Source organism: Mytilus trossulus, chromosome 10 (genome assembly GCF_036588685.1).
Source record: "Mytilus trossulus isolate FHL-02 chromosome 10, PNRI_Mtr1.1.1.hap1, whole genome shotgun sequence".
In the NCBI taxonomy this organism is placed as follows: Eukaryota; Metazoa; Mollusca; class Bivalvia; order Mytilida; family Mytilidae; genus Mytilus; species Mytilus trossulus.
This window is the reverse complement of record NC_086382.1, coordinates 57,711,636-57,731,974: the sequence shown is the minus strand read 5'-3', so window position 1 is coordinate 57,731,974 and position 20,339 is coordinate 57,711,636. Positions and strand designations below refer to the sequence as shown.

General features: G+C 32.3%; 1 protein-coding gene across 1 annotated transcript in view; it reads left to right on the top strand.

The window, feature by feature from the left end:
* The first annotated feature begins 409 nt into the window (after positions 1–409).
* The window catches only part of LOC134688240 (mitogen-activated protein kinase kinase kinase 4-like), a 41,499-nt gene continuing 21,569 nt past the window's right edge, over positions 410–20,339 (top strand). The window contains exons 1-8 of the mRNA XM_063548740.1: positions 410–498; positions 10,055–10,888; positions 11,374–12,343; positions 13,156–13,434; positions 15,438–15,578; positions 17,071–17,228; positions 18,926–19,186; positions 19,820–19,919. Of these exons, the coding sequence (XP_063404810.1) occupies positions 425–498; positions 10,055–10,888; positions 11,374–12,343; positions 13,156–13,434; positions 15,438–15,578; positions 17,071–17,228; positions 18,926–19,186; positions 19,820–19,919 (2,817 nt within the window). The 5' untranslated portion in view covers positions 410–424. The remainder of the gene's footprint in view (positions 499–10,054; positions 10,889–11,373; positions 12,344–13,155; positions 13,435–15,437; positions 15,579–17,070; positions 17,229–18,925; positions 19,187–19,819; positions 19,920–20,339) is intronic.

Below are 20,339 nucleotides of genomic sequence, written 5' to 3'. Positions count from 1 at the left end.
ATCGAATACTTGGATGACTTGTACATGTATCTCGATATGAGATAGGGAGATATTTTTCAAGGAGATAAACTGTATTTGTCCTTATTTTATACATCTCTCAAATGAGAAAAAAATTGTTTGGTTATTTACTAATGAAAATTTGTCTGTACTTATTATTTAGGGAGCTATATTATTACATGTCTAGATTTTTGATAATAAATATTGCAACAAAATTATTTCTGGGTACACTTAAACGCTAATCTATGTTTTTGTGAAATTTGTATTCAACCAATGCCAACATTTTAATTTTTCATACAATTCTTTTTGAAATGTTGGCATAGGTGAATGAACCCCAAAAATTGTTTACATAAAAACACAGCAAATGGGTAAATCCCTTGTGTTGCTAAAAATAGAAATCACGCGTGACTTTCCGTGATAATCTGTCATGGCGGCTGATGGGACAAAGTATCCCAGGTCAGCATCGCCAAATGAGGATTACAACCCTTTGCACGACGAGACGTAAGTGCATTGTCAGTATGCAACCTCGCATAATGATAATTTAAGCATTTAAATAATTTTTTTTGCACATCTTTGAGAAATTTTCATGAATTCGAATGCTAAAATCGACCGTTTTACCACATTCCTGAACTCGAGAAACGGGCCAGAAATACTACGTATTCTTGGAATACTATGTATGGCATAATGCAATCTCAATCAATACATGTATTATCACAATGAATATATAACCACTTTATTATCAATGAAGTATGCTCAATTTGTTAATTGAACACAAACAATAGCAACAGACATATACATCTTACAAGTTACAGTGCTCATAAGATTTTTTGTGCATGGTCTATTCTTTTGCTTTAGGGGTCCCAACCCATATAGAGCTACAAATGTATACTAAACTATCCTTAACCCTGAACCTTACCATAACCCTACCTAAACATAACACTAGCTCTAACCCTAAAACCTAACCCGCAGTTCTAACCTAGAACATTCCCTAACCTAACAATAACCAAGAACAAACCCTAACTCTAAAAGTACAGGGACTCTTAAAGTAAAAGAAGGCCAAGAATTTCACACCCTGTCCCACATGCAGTCGCCATATACAGTCTTGTCTGGAACTGTTGAACTGGACCAACAAAAATCAGGTAGTCCACAAAATTCCTATTGGTGGTTGTGATGTCTGACTACAAACTGAGTGAAAGCAGGAACATGTACAGTATTCCAGCTAGGCCGTTTTCAGAGGGCGCGGCGCCCGCCCTTTTCCGAGTGGCGCCCTGCCTTTTTTGAAGATCGATTGCATATTAATTTGCGTATTGATATGATACGCTAATTACTAAATTTTACCTGGGGAAAAGTTTATGACTTTGTTTACGACCCCAAGCTAATCAATGGTTACAACTGGTGTCATAATCTGTTGTTATAGGTACTCCGTTTATCGGATGGGTCATTAATGATCATCAACATTAATTCATTCAAATAGAATTGGTCAGTCGGCAATTATCTTTGAAGAAATGTGCATACAACAACTTGGGCACAATTTGCGATGTTTACCGTAGTTTCATGGAGGAAACGTAATGACAGAAAGTTGGAAAATCATAATAAACTCGTTGAAGACATTGTTTTACTTTTTTTCTGTAAAATAAACAGAAAATTCAGACGTATTTGTCATTGACTGCCTTCATTTTTGATACGAAAATAACAAAATCGGCCGCCATATTGTGATCATATTTACATCATATTTACGTACTGTTTATAATCCTCCAAAGAAGGAGCACACCCGAATAAAGAAAGATAACTCAATCCAGGGTTTGACACTAACATTAGAGGTGATGTAGTCCACAGGACTACCAAGAAAAAAAATTTGGTAGTCCTGGTGGTCCTCGTCTATCACCGGTGAGGGCCGCAACGCGGCCCGAACTAGCTAGGGGGGTTTGGGGGCATGCCCCCCCCAAGAAAATTTTTGGAAATAAGATGCAATTTCCTGCCATCTGATGAGCACCTCAAAAGCACAGAAATGTTCATTTGAGTTTTGAAAATATTTGGTTTTTTTTTTCAGATAAATTAAAGTTGACATTCAGTGAATAAATTTTATTACTCCTGAACTTTTCCTGTCAGAAAATTTTGAAAAATTAAATGCAAAATCTGCAATCTGAGACAATTTTTAAGGCCTTGTTAGGTGGAGTTACTTGACCTTTTATTCCAGGATTATTAAGAAAAAAAAGGATAAAAAATAAGGCCATAATAAATAATAGGTTTGTTTACCCAAACGCTACCTACCCAGAAAAAAGCTGCTCACTCAAATTCTTTTATTGTCCTGATTTAAAGATTTTTTTTTAATCAAATAGGCATGAAGACCAATAAACATCTAATACTTCAATTTCTGTTTTTTGAAAAAAAAGAAAAGAAAATGCCTACCTACCTACCCACATGCCCCACTGTCTCAACATTTGGGTAGGGTTTGGGCAAACCAAAATATTTTTAAGTGTGACCTAACAATGTTTGAAGTTTTCATTAATTCTTCAATCAGTTTATAAGATTTTTTTTGTAGTGATACAGTGTCTTTGTTTGTGTACTAGAGGTCAACGTCATCATCACTGTTGAAAGCAATTCAGTGGATATGTTGCTGAAACAAAATGCCTTTAATATTATTTTGAATGACATGTATGTGGGATTTTTTTAATAAGAAAGCCACCAAAAAAATATTGTTGCCTTTTTTTCCAAACTACCTCTTCCTGTTTATTTTTTTGGGGGGATAATAACTTTTTATCCAAATTTGGGAAGTATTTTTTAAACTCATCTACGTTTTTATTGCTGACCTTTGCTGTCTATTCAGCAGTTTCTTCACAGTTTGGTTATCAGACATTTTTATTTACATTGGAAATCCTGTCTGTTACAAACACTGTAATGATTCTGATCAGAAATCTGGATCTCAAAAGTGCTTTCATAATAACAATATTAAAATTACGTTCTTCCAAATGCCATCACTGTTTTTATACGACCGCAAATTTTGAAAAAATTTTCGTCGTATATTGCTATCACGTTGGCGTCGTCGTCGTTGTCCGAATACTTTTAGTTTTCGCACTCTAACTTTAGTAAAAGTGAATAGAAATCTATGAAATTTTAACACAAGGTTTATGACCATAAAAGGAAGGCTGGTATTGATTTTGGGAGTTTTGGTCCCATCATTTTAGGAATTAGGGGCCAAAAAGGGCCCAAATAAGCATTTTCTTGGTTTTCGCACAATAACTTTAGTTAAAGTATATAGAAATCAATGAAATTTTTACACAAGGTTTATAACCACAAAATAAAGGTTGGGATTGATTTTGGGAGTTTTATTTTCAACAGTTTAGGAATTAGGGGCCAAAAAAGGGCCCAAATAAGCATTATTCTTGGTTTTCGCACAATAACTTTAGTTAAAGTAAATAGAAATCAATGAAATTTAAACACAATGTTTATGACCACAAAAGGAAGGTTGGTATTGATTTTGGGAGTTTCGGTCCCAACAGTTTAGGAATTAGGGGCCAAAAAGGGACCCAAATAAGCATTTTTCTTGGTTTTCGCACCACAGCGTTAGTATAAGTAAATAGAAATCTATGAAATTTAAACACAAGGTTTATGACTATAAAAGGAAGGTTGGTAATGATTTTGGAAGTTTTGGTCCCAACAGTTAAGGAAAAAGGGGCCCAAAGGGTCCAAAATTAAACTTTGTTTGATTTCATCAAAATTGAATAATTGGGGTTTTTTAATATGCCGAATCTAACTGTGTATGTAGATTCTTAATTTTTGGTCCCGTTTTCAAATTGGTCTACATTAAGGTCCAAAGGGTCCAAAATTAAACTTAGTTTGATTTTAACAAAAAATAAAACCTTGGGGTTCTTTGATATGCTGAATCTAAAAATGTACTTAGATTTTTTATTATTGGCCCAGTTTTCAAGTTGGTCCAAATCTGGGTCCAAAATTAAACATTGTTTGATTTCATCAAAAATTGAATAATTGGGGTTCTTTGATATGCCAAATCTAACTGTATGTAGATTCTTAATTTTTGGTCCAGTTTTAAAATTGGTCTAAATTAAAGTGCAAAGGGTCCAAAATTAAACTAAGTTTGATTTTAACAAAAATTAAATTCTTGGGCCTCTTTGATATGCTGAATCTAAACATGTACTTAGATTTTTGATTATGGGCCCAGTTTTCAAGTTGGTCCAAATCAGGATCTAAAATTATTATATTAAGTACATTTTATTGTGCAATAGCAAGTCTTTTCAGTTGCACAGTATTGTGCAATGGCAAGAAATATCTAATTTCACAATATTGTGAAATAGCAATTTTTTTTTTAATTAAGAGTTATCTTTCTTTGTCCAGTATAGTAAGCAAGAAATATCTGCAAGAATTTTTTTTAATTGGATTATCTTTCTTTGTCCAGAATCAACTTAAATCTTTGTTATATACAATATACAATGTATATTCACTTTTTACTACCAACTGATAAATTTAAATAATCTTTACCATTCAGTGATAACAAGCAGTTTTTTTACATCATGTATTTAAATGAGTAGTAATTGTTGCAAACTCCATTAGAATATTTTAATTGAAATTAGTTTTGGAATAAGGGAAAGGGGGATGTGAATAAAAAATTGGGTTAAATTTTTCTCATTTGAAATTTCATAAATAAAAAGAAAATTTCTTCAAACATTTTTTTGAGAGGATTAATATTCAACAGCATAGTGAATTGCTCTAAGAGAAAACAAAAATTTTAAGTTCATTTGAATACATTCATTCTGTGTCAGAAACCTATGCTGTGTCAACTATTTAATCACAATCCAAATTTAGAGCGGAATCCAGCTTGAATGTTGTGTCCATACTTGCCCCAACCGTTCAGGGTTCAACCTCTGCGGTCGTATAAAGCTACGCCCTGCGGAGCATCTGGTTGAGAATTTAAACATTATTGGGAGGACTTTTATGCCAAGTTTTAGAATTGAAATAGCCAGACCATATACAAATTTCCAGGTGGTCCACAGGACTACTGACTAACCAGGTTTTGGTAGTCCTCCTAGATTTTAGGGGGGCACCGGACTACCGGACTACCGTTAGTGTCGAACCCTGACACTGTAATGATTCTGATCAGAAATCTGGATCTCAAAAGTGCTTTCATAATAACAATATTAAAATTACGTTCTTCCAAATGCCATCACTGTTTTTATACGACCGCAAATTTTGAAAAAATTTTCGTCGTATATTGCTATCACGTTGGCGTCGTCGTCGTTGTCCGAATACTTTTAGTTTTCGCACTCTAACTTTAGTAAAAGTGAATAGAAATCTATGAAATTTTAACACAAGGTTTATGACCATAAAAGGAAGGCTGGTATTGATTTTGGGAGTTTTGGTCCCATCATTTTAGGAATTAGGGGCCAAAAAGGGCCCAAATAAGCATTTTCTTGGTTTTCGCACAATAACTTTAGTTAAAGTATATAGAAATCAATGAAATTTTTACACAAGGTTTATAACCACAAAATAAAGGTTGGGATTGATTTTGGGAGTTTTATTTTCAACAGTTTAGGAATTAGGGGCCAAAAAAGGGCCCAAATAAGCATTATTCTTGGTTTTCGCACAATAACTTTAGTTAAAGTAAATAGAAATCAATGAAATTTAAACACAATGTTTATGACCACAAAAGGAAGGTTGGTATTGATTTTGGGAGTTTCGGTCCCAACAGTTTAGGAATTAGGGGCCAAAAAGGGACCCAAATAAGCATTTTTCTTGGTTTTCGCACCACAGCGTTAGTATAAGTAAATAGAAATCTATGAAATTTAAACACAAGGTTTATGACTATAAAAGGAAGGTTGGTAATGATTTTGGAAGTTTTGGTCCCAACAGTTAAGGAAAAAGGGGCCCAAAGGGTCCAAAATTAAACTTTGTTTGATTTCATCAAAATTGAATAATTGGGGTTTTTTAATATGCCGAATCTAACTGTGTATGTAGATTCTTAATTTTTGGTCCCGTTTTCAAATTGGTCTACATTAAGGTCCAAAGGGTCCAAAATTAAACTTAGTTTGATTTTAACAAAAAATAAAACCTTGGGGTTCTTTGATATGCTGAATCTAAAAATGTACTTAGATTTTTTATTATTGGCCCAGTTTTCAAGTTGGTCCAAATCTGGGTCCAAAATTAAACATTGTTTGATTTCATCAAAAATTGAATAATTGGGGTTCTTTGATATGCCAAATCTAACTGTATGTAGATTCTTAATTTTTGGTCCAGTTTTAAAATTGGTCTAAATTAAAGTGCAAAGGGTCCAAAATTAAACTAAGTTTGATTTTAACAAAAATTAAATTCTTGGGCCTCTTTGATATGCTGAATCTAAACATGTACTTAGATTTTTGATTATGGGCCCAGTTTTCAAGTTGGTCCAAATCAGGATCTAAAATTATTATATTAAGTACATTTTATTGTGCAATAGCAAGTCTTTTCAGTTGCACAGTATTGTGCAATGGCAAGAAATATCTAATTTCACAATATTGTGAAATAGCAATTTTTTTTTTAATTAAGAGTTATCTTTCTTTGTCCAGTATAGTAAGCAAGAAATATCTGCAAGAATTTTTTTTAATTGGATTATCTTTCTTTGTCCAGAATCAACTTAAATCTTTGTTATATACAATATACAATGTATATTCACTTTTTACTACCAACTGATAAATTTAAATAATCTTTACCATTCAGTGATAACAAGCAGTTTTTTTACATCATGTATTTAAATGAGTAGTAATTGTTGCAAACTCCATTAGAATATTTTAATTGAAATTAGTTTTGGAATAAGGGAAAGGGGGATGTGAATAAAAAATTGGGTTAAATTTTTCTCATTTGAAATTTCATAAATAAAAAGAAAATTTCTTCAAACATTTTTTTGAGAGGATTAATATTCAACAGCATAGTGAATTGCTCTAAGAGAAAACAAAAATTTTAAGTTCATTTGAATACATTCATTCTGTGTCAGAAACCTATGCTGTGTCAACTATTTAATCACAATCCAAATTTAGAGCGGAATCCAGCTTGAATGTTGTGTCCATACTTGCCCCAACCGTTCAGGGTTCAACCTCTGCGGTCGTATAAAGCTACGCCCTGCGGAGCATCTGGTTGAGAATTTAAACATTATTGGGAGGACTTTTATGCCAAGTTTTAGAATTGAAATAGCCAGACCATATACAAATTTCCAGGTGGTCCACAGGACTACTGACTAACCAGGTTTTGGTAGTCCTCCTAGATTTTAGGGGGGCACCGGACTACCGGACTACCGTTAGTGTCGAACCCTGCAATCTGATTTTTTCCCTAGCATTGAGTAACCCATTTACATATTCTAAAATATGTCTCCATACTTCTTGCAAATGCTTAAGAATATATATGTTTAGGTATTCATTTTGAGTTATGGGAAAAGTTAAAGAGGGTCTTAGTAGCAGTGTTGGTAGGGTGCCTTGATCATCTTTTTCTGTATTCTTTATTTTTGATACTATTTTTCACTGTTGCTTTATATCCTAAAATTGTGAATTTACTGAGCACAGCTGTTTTGTGCTGTATTGCCATCAAGCACAGCAGGCGTAGAAAGGTGAAACTGGTAAAATGTGGTAGACCATAGAAACAGTATGAAACAGGACTCCTTTCAAAACATACTGCATATAAAGTTCAACTGTGCCAAGCAATGATAAAAAAACTTGTGTGACAAGCTGCTTGACAAGTTTTTCAGCCTTAAAAGTAGAAAGATAGAGTTCTATATGGGCTAATGATGTTGTTCTTGTATAACCTGTGATTCAAAGAATGAACACAACTGTTTGATTAACATCTTTTATTAAAATATGCCCTTTTCATATTATCATATCGCGCGTTAAATGCTCTTTTTCAGGATTGGCACCCTGCCCTTTTGAAAACCTAGCTGGAACACTGATGTATCATGTATATATTGACTGGACTTGACATTACTTATTGTAGCTAATTTCATCATCCGGTTATAGTTTATAAAAACACAATACAGAAATGGACATGTGTTAAAAACATACATTGTATTCGTTATTATACTTACATGTACAGATGCATACATGTTATAATTTCCGAAAAATATCAATAAAATGTCATTAAGATTAATTAAGTGTTACAGTGCTTCAGGTGAACAAAAATCTAACTTGTAATCTGTCGCTTAAAATTTGTTATAAACCCATTCATTTCATAACAGAATGCAAACGGGATACAAAAAAAATGGTGTGGATTGCATTCCCACATAAATTTGCAAAAGCGTATAGGTACCATTTCCTGTGTCATAAATGGGTAAAACTTTCCTGTGAAAATCTAGTGTCAATGAGCTAGCATATTAAAACATCTGACACAGGGTAGTTTCAAAGAATTAGATGAACATGATGAAAGGAGTAATTTACATGCAAAGTAAATTTATGAAAGTACTAAATTTATACACAATAATAGAGAACATGTACTGTCTGACCTTTGGTTTTCAGTAAGGTACAAAATTTTATTGAAGAGTATAATTTTCTTTCAAATCTATACTTCTCTGTTACATTGTATGTAGGGAAGTCTGGCCCTTTAAGCCACTGCTCTATGAACTACATGTAAGCTGAAAAATCCATTGTTCAAATTTTGCTTACATGTATTCTCAAAGCATTTTCATGTAGAAATCTATTTAGATTCGCTCTAACAGTTGTACGCGAGCTTAATAAAATTATATAAAACATGAACTCAAACTCACCCCACCCAACCCCCCATTTCCCCCTCAAAAAAATATAAGTTTATAAAATATAATGTATAAAAAACTATAAAGTATAATTGATTTTGCCAAATTGTAGAATATTATGGTATACATGTGTGTACATGTTCATTTATTCTTACCCTTCTGGAGCACCTGAGATCACCCCTAGTTTTTGGTGGGGTTTGTGTTGTTTATTCTTAAGTTTTCTATGTTGTGTCATGTGTTCTATTGTTTGTCTGTTTGTCTTTTTTCATTTGTAGCCATGGCATTGTCAGTTTATTTCAGATTTATGAGTTTGACTGTCCCTTTGGTATCTTTCATCCCTCTTTTATTTCCATGTTGACGTTGATAGTCACATGATACATGAACTTATTAAAGTACATGTACAGTGTATATTAAAACATCTTGTCATAGCAAAAAGTCCAAATCAAGGTCTCTGGTCTTTTTATGATATTTAAAAAACATTCATTGCAGGTTGAAGAACAAAACAATTTACCTGCGAAATCAATTACATGGTATTTGGGGGTACTTAGTAGTATAATTGATCGAGTTAATTATTAACCTGGGTGAGGGTCCTTTACAACAATGCAAAATACGGAAAATGGTGGGAGGAGTGAAACCGCTGGACCAAAAAATTAAAATAAGTGACATTCAAAAGGAAGATCTGAATAAAGTTTATGAAATTTACAAAAATAAAAGTATACATCAAAAATACTAGGGAAAAGATTGTGAATGGTTAATTAAATAGAAAAACACCATTTTATCATGGTAATGAAGAGAATGAAACCAAACATGGCATGAATGCTCCTTGAGGTGCTGACCAAGTTTTTGAAGCTGATGGCTGCCAAGGGGGGGACATGATGAAAACAGGATTCTATGGACAATACATACAGTTACTTCTCTTTGAATGAACCACTGAATGGATTGAAACCAAATATGGCATATATATATATTTAATGAATTATGAGGTGCTGACTAAATATTGTTACTTTGAAGCCGAGCCATAATCCAAAATGACTGCCAGTGAGGGGACTTCGTTACCTAATTTGAAATACATACAAATGCCTCTAGAGGTGTACTGAATTGAATGAAACCAAACATGGCATAAATGTTAATGACCTTCAAATAGTTAAATTTTTGAGCACATCCATTAAGTCCTGGTTTTACTGTGAACATGGGGCACTATTTCCATATAAAACTTTTTACAATGTCAGGTTTGATAACCAAATATATTTAGATTATTATAGGACCTCTACAATTGTTTACATTTATCTGTATATATGAATGTACAATATAAACAATCTGGTGTATTTTATTTTTTAGTGAAGCTAAATTTTTCCACCAACAAAGTCATGATGCAGACATTAGTGAAGAAGAAGATCAGTTCAATTCTGTTGAATCTCTACCAGACAATATGTATTCCAATATGGTGTATGGCACAACACCACCCGCCAATCCAAGAAGTGCAAAACTTGAAAAAGGCAAAAAACACTCTCATCAGCGTAAAGTGTCTTACAAGGAGTATATTGCTACAAAAAAGAAACCTCAGCCAAGAACTCCAGTTAACATCATAAAAGATCAGTATGCAGACAATCCAGTATTTTGTAAACTCAGTGGTGTTGATTCCGATGACAACCTTGAAAGGGATTTCTCACAAGATGCAGAAAAATTGAACAAAGATAATCGAAGTACCAAGAAAAAAATTCTGAAAACATCAAGGAGTTATGATAGGCATTTGAAGGCTACTTCTGGTGATTTGTCAAATCTAGATACAAATACCGCTGACGTTTCTTTGACAACGTCCGGTAGATTTTCATCAACCAATCCTCCAAGGATTGACTTGTCAGGAAGGTTTTCTTCTTTGATAAATCGGCCATCGCCTCTGACAATAACTTTGACAAATTCGTTAAATTTATCTAGTAGCTTGAACAGTTCTTGGGGTCCATCAAAGCCTGATAGCAGAAGGTTATCTGTAGTCTGTCCAGATTGTCCAAAGGACAGAAGTGATTTCTACAAAATCTTCTCCGCTCTTATTCAGATGGGCTCTCAACCTAAGAAGGAGAAAGATCATAACAGAAAAGATAAATTTGGAGCATATCGTCGACAAATAAGCTCTGAACAAGAACTGTGGCAACAGCATTTTGTGGATTATCTCTGGTTTGTAGAAATGTTTTTCCCAATAAAGTGAAAACCACTATTTCTTTAAAAATGTTCTAATCATGTTCATAATGTACACAGAAAACCTGTAAAGATGTCAATAAGATCAAATTGTCAAACTAATCGTTGAGAAAACAATATGTGACTAAAAAAATGAATTGAAATTTTAAGATACAAATGTTAAAAAACTGATTAGTTAAAAATTACCATTCATCCTTAAATTTCTTGATAAGTTGAATATAATTGTTAGCCAGAACTTTTAATAAGTATAACAGTGGACAGAATTTCATGTTTTTAATAGATTTATTTGTCCTTATTACATTTTTGGTACACACACACACACAGTTCGAGCAGTAGAAGTTGCCTATGATACATGTACATGTACATTTACATGTTATAAAATGTGACTTATTTCTTAGATAATCTTGTTCAAAAATACTTGCAAAACTTTTTCATGGTTTAACATGTGCATGAATATTTTACAGGCTTGAACTACGAATGGAACACTTAGGTTATACTAGTTTTAAAGACTTTGAGGATAATCTAAGAGTAGAGAAAGCAAGAATTCCACAGGTTCTGGAAGACATCATGAACTTTAAACTTGACAATAAAGATTTTATACAACTTTGTGATATACCTGTGTATAATAAAGATGCCAGTCATGACCTGTCCTCGCCCGAAATACTTTCATGTGAAAATAATTCTATAACCACGGAAACCATTAGTTTTCAAAAATTGGCAGTAAGCCAAGTGGAAGAATTATTAGACAAGTTAGACCAGTGTGAACAATTATTTCCTACTTCAAAAGCATTTGCCAAGGAATGTCCTCAGTATGGTAGTAAAGAGTTTACCTTACAGGTGAAATCTTTATACCTGTGGTTAAATATAACTAGAGATCTTTGTCATAAAATGAAACAATTAGGTAAGATGTTGGGTGTTCAATACATTCCAGATATTGACTGGCCAATGATGGACTTTGAAAGTCCACGATGGCATGAAACAAAATCAAGTGTGTCTTTTCATCGTGAGAGTATACCAGAAATCCGGGAACCAGATTCTAGTGAAAGTGAAGACGAAGGTATTGCAAACAACAAGTTGTCTCCTGGCGATTCAAGTCATTCCACAAAACGTGTTACATTTACAATGGGTTCAGGGAAAGCCAGTCCCACAAATGATGTGCCAAAAGATACTTCTACCCCATTAAAACCAAGTATTAGATATTATTCTACATCGTCCACTGATTTGTCACGAGTGTCAAGTGAAGCTAGTATAATGGACGATTTTGCAAAGACAACAACATTTGTGTATAGGAAGTTTGTAGATAAAACACTTAAACGAATGGGTATGAACAAAATGTTATTAAGATTCCGTGAATTGTTTGATAGAACGTTACAACGGGCTCAAGAAGCTTTGCAAAAACCATCCACACCGTCTGCTGAAGGACAATCACCAAAGGTAAGTTCACCTTAAATCCTGTAAGCCAATAGATTCCCACCACAAATGTCAATATCTGCTCATGGACAGTTTCTAAGGAATAGTTTACATCAGGTCTTACAGAAATTCCACACTGCATGCTGTAAGCTCCAAATTGTTTGCTAAAGGAAATTTTGTAGTTAAATCGTCAAGTCATTCAATACAGTTTCTCTGACGGTCATGAACACAATGTCATGAATGTAATATAAGTAATAGATCTACATGTATAACAATATTTTAAGGTTTTTGGTATCCTTCATGTAATGTATAGCATTCAAGTTATACCTTATAAAAAAACATATACATGAAATTCAAACTTAATGTGAACGGTAAATTGGCATACAAATTCTTGCTAATCTTTACAGAAAATTATATTTTTTTATGGTAAAGATAGTCTACAAGTCATGATCAGAAGATGCGTATGCAAGGTTCTTTGTAGTGTTACATGCATGTACATGTACATTTTGTACATGCACATACTTTGGGAGGTGGAAATATTCAGACAGGTTATGCTTATTTTAAGGTTTTTCTTTTTGTGTAACATACTTTGTGGGATATTCTTTTATTATACATAAATTTACAATGTACATGATGTGTGTATATGAAAATGATTTGTAGCTGTAATATTCAATAGTAGCTATATAATTTCATAAATCCCTATATATATAATCACAAATTCATTGAAGTTCTAAACAGTGTAACCAGAGGCTAACAATAAAATACCTTGGCATGATTGCAATTGAGACTAAGAGAATAAGATGAAATTTTAATTTATATTTGTTGAACTTTTGCAGTCCTCGGGAGATGATGCAAACACTCAAATGTCCACGTCTCCAGCTGCTCTGGACTTCCTCTGTGTTCAGGACTTCCCCCATAATACACCAGTCCATCGTAGTTCTAGTATAACAGATTGTGGAGCGTGTAGTGAACAGTTTCAGAAGATGGGTTTGCCATCATTTAGACCAAGTTATCTATTTCTATTACAAGTGTTTATGGATGTTATTCACGAGGCCTTGAGATTAAGGTTAGATCAAAGACCTATGGGTGAGCCTTCACATCTCAGTATTAGACCGGTAAGTATTGGTTGAAGGAATAATTTTATGAGTTACTAATAAAATAATTTTAATGTTTAGAGCTTGAGTGAAATCCTGAAAACTTTCTTCCTGGGTCTAGTTTAAAACATTATTTATTTATGTAAACCAATTTTCAAAGTTAGTTGTTACGCAAATTTTTTGGCCCCTGTTGCAGTGAAACTAAAGGTATCTCAAAATATTTCTCTGGTTCAAGTGAATTTGAGATAGCCAGAGTTGACTGTATTAGGTTATGTACATCTATGTCATTAAGTCGTAGCATAGCACATTAAGAATCAGTCATTTCCAATGATAGTTACAGTGGCATGTTAGCGCTTTGATGATTCTAATGACAGGTTGAAAATGTCACCATTGCAGAAATTTGTATTTCAGTAGACCCTGAAAACTGAAGACATGTTGTTATGATATATAGTGACAATACACTACGGCTGATGGCATTGTACCATCCACTAAACAACACCAAGACAATCATGCATACTACTTAGTGAATAATTTAAAAACACTCTACTACAATGTAGCTAGTATACAGTATAAAAAAGAAGATGTGGTATAATTGCCAATGAGACAACTCTCCACAAGAGCCCAAATGACACAGAAATTATCAACTTTAGGTCTTGCATTCACATTTGAACATTTTTGTTTGCATTTGCATTTGTTATTGTAAATAAGACAATTATAATCATGATAATAGCTCAGAAATAAGTGAGAAGAAAATGTAACCTTTTGATTATACAGGTACATACCAGATAAACCAATAGACAATTATCACTTAGCCTTAAAGGTTAGAACCAGGAAGTCAACATACAATATTTAGCCAATCTACAGACTACAGTTTTCAATATCAACAAATGAATTTATAACAAAACAATGTATTATTTGTCTGTTAGATAATGTCACAATGATAAGAATTAAGATTATTATTAATTGAAAAACAACTACCTGGTACTAGTATTTATGAAATTATCTGGTTAAGAAATTTGTAGTTTTGTGTTTTAGTATTTTGAAAAAGCTATTTTTCTGCAACTTATATCAGGAATATCATATGCATGTAAAAGTTTTCAGTGATATTTAATCAATGATGTTAATTTTGTTGAGGTTATAAAAACATGAAAAACAGCTGATTGTGCATTTTGTATTGTCTCGCTTCATTGCATGTTAAATTTATTAAAGGTATGTTTCGTGTTTTTTTTTAAGTTGCCAATTGCAATGTGTTGTTTAATTTAGCAACACATTTTAACAAAAAAAGGCACCATGAGGCTAGTTATTTAAGTCTCTGCTCCTCAAGACTCAGATGCAATTAAACTGATCATGAAATTGTTTTACATTGTAAATGAATTGTATAATGGGATGTGAGCTAGCTTTTTGTTGTTGTCAATTTCCAACCTAACACCACAAAATTACAAAAAAAGAAGATATCTGCTGCCAACATGGCCAAGTAATAAAATCTCTGCAATTAAACTGACCAATATATTTTTATTCAAACTAGATCTTAAAAATCTTAATTTCTCACTCTTTTATCTAGCCATGTATTTACTATCCAAACCAAGAACATAGAAGTTATTTAAAAACCAGATTCATGATGAGACTTTCAAAAGAATTGTTCAATTTCTTTATAAAAAGTGAAATTAATGAATTTTCTGAAAACATGAAAGACTGTTCATTTTGATATTACCTTAAATTGACATGTTTTGTGGATTCATCTAACAATACTCTTTAGAATTCAAAAAAATGTATTAAGTTAGTTAAAGTAAAATATACTTGTGTTACAGCTTTTGAGGGAATGTAAAGATGTTCTACAAGGTGCTGTGATTGTTAATTATAATGTACTTGCAATTGTGTTTACAGCTTTTGAGAGAATGTAAAGATGTTCTACAAGGTGCTGTGATTGTTAACTATAACATACTTGTGTTTACAGCTTTTGAGGGAATGCAAAGATGTTCTACAAGGTGCTGTGATTGCTAACTATAATGTACTTTTGTTTACAGCTTTTGAGAGAATGTAAGGATGTTCTACAAGGTGCTGTGATTGTTAAACAGTATTATCAACACATGGTGTATGCTGTGTTTGCTGAGGAAGAAATGATGGACTTGGAACAGTTTGATCAAGACCTGAGGAAAATGCTTGATGTATGTATATTAATTATTCTGGTTATAGAGAGAAAGACGTGAAATGACTCTTGAAATTATTACATGCATTTTATTTTAGAGAGTTGGACATTTAACATTTTTTAGTCTAAAATGCTATTTTATTTTATGCCATATTGAGAAAAATCCTGTCTAATTGATATACAAAATTTGAGAATAATGGGTTAAATAATTGTGATACCCTGTCGAATTTTCCGATAATAAAAACATTGCAATAATTTCTGAATTCACAGTAGATCAAACAGGTATCCAAAGAAGTGAAAAAGACATTTAAGCTCATGCATACTCTTGCAAATATAGTGTAGCAGAACAAAACACTGATGACATATAAGATAGGTGCATAGGGTCTATTCTCTCTGGCTCTGAATCCCCCCCCCCCCCTCCCCCATCTGAGATTTTCAAAGTTGGCATGTTTGTGTTTGGGAGTATTAGTATTCCATCAGATCTTAACTTCCAAATGAAATACTCTCAAGACTAGAAAACATTAATAAATATAGCAGTTATCAATTGAAAAATAAAAATTCTTATATGGTGAGAGTTTACTCAGTATAAATTTCTTCCTTTAAATATCTGTACTCGGTACACTATCGCTTCGAAAGTTCAATAAACGTTTGTCAACTAATTGATTATCACCTAAGTTGAGGTTTAATCATTATTATCTTTTTCATCTTAGATGTGCATGTTTATTTTGAAAATATTATTCCGTATCTGATCATTTGAAAAGTTCATATGAAGTTTTTTCACTTCTAATAAATTATGAAATCTTTCAAGGTAGAAAAAGTTCATATGAAGGTCTTTTCTTCTAATAAATAAGAAAAGATTTCAAGAGATAAAAAAGTTCATAAATTTGGTCTTCTATATGTCAATGTATGTTTTCAATTTTACAATATGTATACTTTTTCATAGTTTTATAAGAAGAAAAGTACACTAAAGTATACAACTTTCAACATTGTGGTATAAATATTGAAAGTTTTATACTTTAGTGTATTTTTTTTTATACCAAAGGGATTTTTTTTTATTCAGAAACAAAAAATACTGAAGCTAATTGTCAGAAGTTATATTGAAGAAAGAACCAGATTTTGTGTGCAGTATTCTTTTTAATAGATTTGATAATTTATTTTTAGTGCTCTATGAAATGCAAATTATATATTGCTTAAATTTTTCTACTTTTTGGTAAACTAAATCCATGACTTAAAATTTACAATCAATACAATGAAGACATTCTTTGAAATGTCACTAGTGATGCTTGCATAGTGAAAGAGGTTTAGAAATATATACAGTACAAAAAGGGAAAATTTACAATTGGAAAAACCTGTTTTCTGTTGTAAATTTATTTTATTGAGTTTCCAGTGAACTTGTAAGTTTTTTAGTGTGGGTATCTACATTTTTGTATTCCAACTTATCTTTTATTTAAGTTTACACTGTTGTCAGAATAAGTATAATAACATGATTTTTTTACCTTTGTATTTTATAGGAATATCTCACTTATCTACAAACTTGGTTATATATGTTACAAAATCTGCCTGAAGCTTCAAGAAGTCTTAAGAATGTACTTGACACTGAGTGGACATTTACTAAAGGCATTTGTCCTTATATTATTGGAGGTGAAGCAGAGGCGGGAAAGAGGTTTAGGTAAGGTTTGATGAGGCAAGATAAATATGCAGTGACAATTTGAACTAGTAGATGAATAATTTTATGAATTGATTGGAGTACACTATCATTATTGTTTCTTATGCTTTGAATATTTACACCCTTTATAGGGTAACCATACTTTTGTATGTATTCCACCACCAAAAATATAAAACATAATAAAAACAAGAATGTGTCCCCAGTACAGGAATTCCTCTTCTGCACTATCCTTTTTAGCTCACCTGGCCTAAAAGGCCAAGTGAGCTTTTCTCATCACTTGGCGTCGGTCGTCTGTCGTCCCTCGTAGTTTACTTTTACAAAAATCTTCTCCTCTGAAACTACTGGGCCAAATTAAACCAAACTTGGCCACAATCATCATTGATGTATCTAGTTTAAAATTTGTGTTTTTTGACCCGGCCAACCAACCAAGATGGCCGCCATGGCTAAAAATAGAACATAGGGGTAAAATGCAGTTTTTGGCTTATAACTCAAAAACCAAAGCATTTAGAGCAAATCTGACACGCGTAAAATTGTTTATCAGGTCAAGATCTATCTGCCCTGAAATTTTCAGATGAATCAGACAACTCGTTGTTAGGTTGCTGCCCCTAAATTGGTAATTTTATGGATATTTTGCTGTTTTGGGTTATTATCTTGAATATTATTATAGATAGAGATAAAGTGTAAACAGCAATAATGAACAGCAATTTAAGACTCAAAAATATGTCAAAATGACCAAAATGGTCAATTGACCCCCTAATATAAGAAGTTATTGTCCTTTATAATCAATTTTTAACAATTTTCATAAAATTTGTAAATTTTCACTAACATTTTCCACTGAAACTACACCGACAAGTTCATTATAGATAGAGATAATTGTAAGCAGCAAGAATGTTCAGTAAAGTAAGATGTACAAACCTAAACACAATTTTGTCATGAACTGTCTGCTTCCTTTGTTTAATTCACATATACCAAGGTGAGCGACACAGGCTCTTTAGAGCCTCTAGTTTATGTTCAGTGGACTGTGAAAACGGGGAAAATCTCTAATTTGTTATTAGAATCAGAAAGATCATATCAAAGGGAACATGTGTACTAAGTTTCAAGTTGATTGGACTTCAACTTCATCAACAACTACCTATCCAAAAAATTTAACCTGAAGCATGACAGACAGACGAACAGAGAAAGGAACTAACAGACAGACGGACAGACACACAGACCAGAAAACATAATGCCCATGAATGGGGCATAATTAAACTAAAGACATTATATACCCTGTTTGGTTACCATTAATGTTCTTTGCATGTCTCATAAGATTTATTTCACTTGGTACCACTTTTACTTATTTTTATCATATTATGTTACATGCCCTGTTTTGGCTAATGATTGGTTTAATGAAGTGTTTATAATTATTTTTAAGATGAAGACAAGATTATTGAGAAAATGAGCATACTGGGAATTCATTATTTTTTATTGGATACCAATTTTGTTGATATAGATGAAACGCAAAATTAAATGACAAATTTGCTATATGCTCTTATGCAGGCTTCCTCAAAACCACGAAATTAAATGTCAACAAACATGAAAGTTTTCCCAGATTTACAATAATTGGTGTTCACGAAAATAAATGAATCTACAGTTATTACATTTTTAAAAATCTGTCGTAAACTTAAAAAATTATGATGATTTTTTTTGGACCTTTTCAGCACTTTAGCAAGCAGTCTGTTAAATTCTATTGTGGATTTCATGGAGACAGGTATAGATGATTTCACAGCCTCCTTGTATGACTGGAATATGAGAGATGATGAAGATGAGGATCTAGATGAAAATGGTGATGAATATGCAGATGAAGAAGATGAAAATGGCAATGCACAATTTATTTCACGAGATACAGATGATGACAGCCTTGATCCTTCAGATTATGAAAATTCTAGGGATGATCATGTTAAAAGAATTATGGAACTGAGGTATATTTTGGCTCTTTATTTGAAATTCTTCAATCAGCTTAACACATTTATTTTTGGAACACCATAGGCATACATATATGTTTATCTGGCAGAACTACGAATAAACCGTGAAATGATTTAAACAACATTAATACTAACATTCATGACTAAAACTGAATTAAAAAAGCAAACCATGATCCAAGAGAACTTCAGAAGCAAATGTAAACATCTTTATTGTGTCATTTATTAACTTATATGACACTGCCTCATGTCTAACAAACAACTGTTTTGATAATAGAATAGTCATGGTTTTTTTATTGACAGAGTTACCCTGATCTGCTTTATATTATAAAGCAAGTAAACCAGTCATACAATAATCAATATTATCTTTATGTTAAAAACTTTTTTTTTAAACACTGTAAAATTAATATGCACAATTCAGCAGCAATTCCTAATTCATGAAAATATGTACACAAATAATTAATAGATCAATAGCATTAATCTACAAAACCCACTACCCTTTCCACATAATACTTCCAAGAATGAAAAGTTTGAATAATGAAGTTCCAAGTATTTAACATTTATATTGTAAGCTTTTATAGTATTTTATTTTGTGGATTGTGATGTATTGTATCTCCTATTTACTGTTTCTAGACATTCATTCCAACAAACCTCCAGAAACTGTAAGAAGTTATTTAATGAAGCAAGGGAAAGAGCCACCAAAGCATTAGGTTTTGCCAAAATATTAAGAAAGGTAATGTAACAAAAAGATAATGACAATAAAACTTAATAGATTTGGTGCATCTAACACATTTTCGGGATGTACTTCCATCAGGAAAATTCAAACGCAAAAATTTGAAGGACCAAAGATGTTGAAGTAGAAAGCAATGATTATGATATTATCTTAGCATATTGATAGCAATCAATATCTCAAAGATTTTTACATTTTTTTAAAAAGAATTACATGTATAAAGTTTTTAGCAAAGTAGAATAATTTTTGATAACTTTTATAGGTCCACTTTTTAGATATACTGCTGTCAAGGAATTTTTTTAACTAAATTTGTTGAAATTTGTTTATGAAAGGAAATTGTTCATGAAATAAAGATTAACTTGTTTCAATGTTACTACTTGTCAGAGAAATGTACAAAAATGAATGATTCATGATAAATTATTT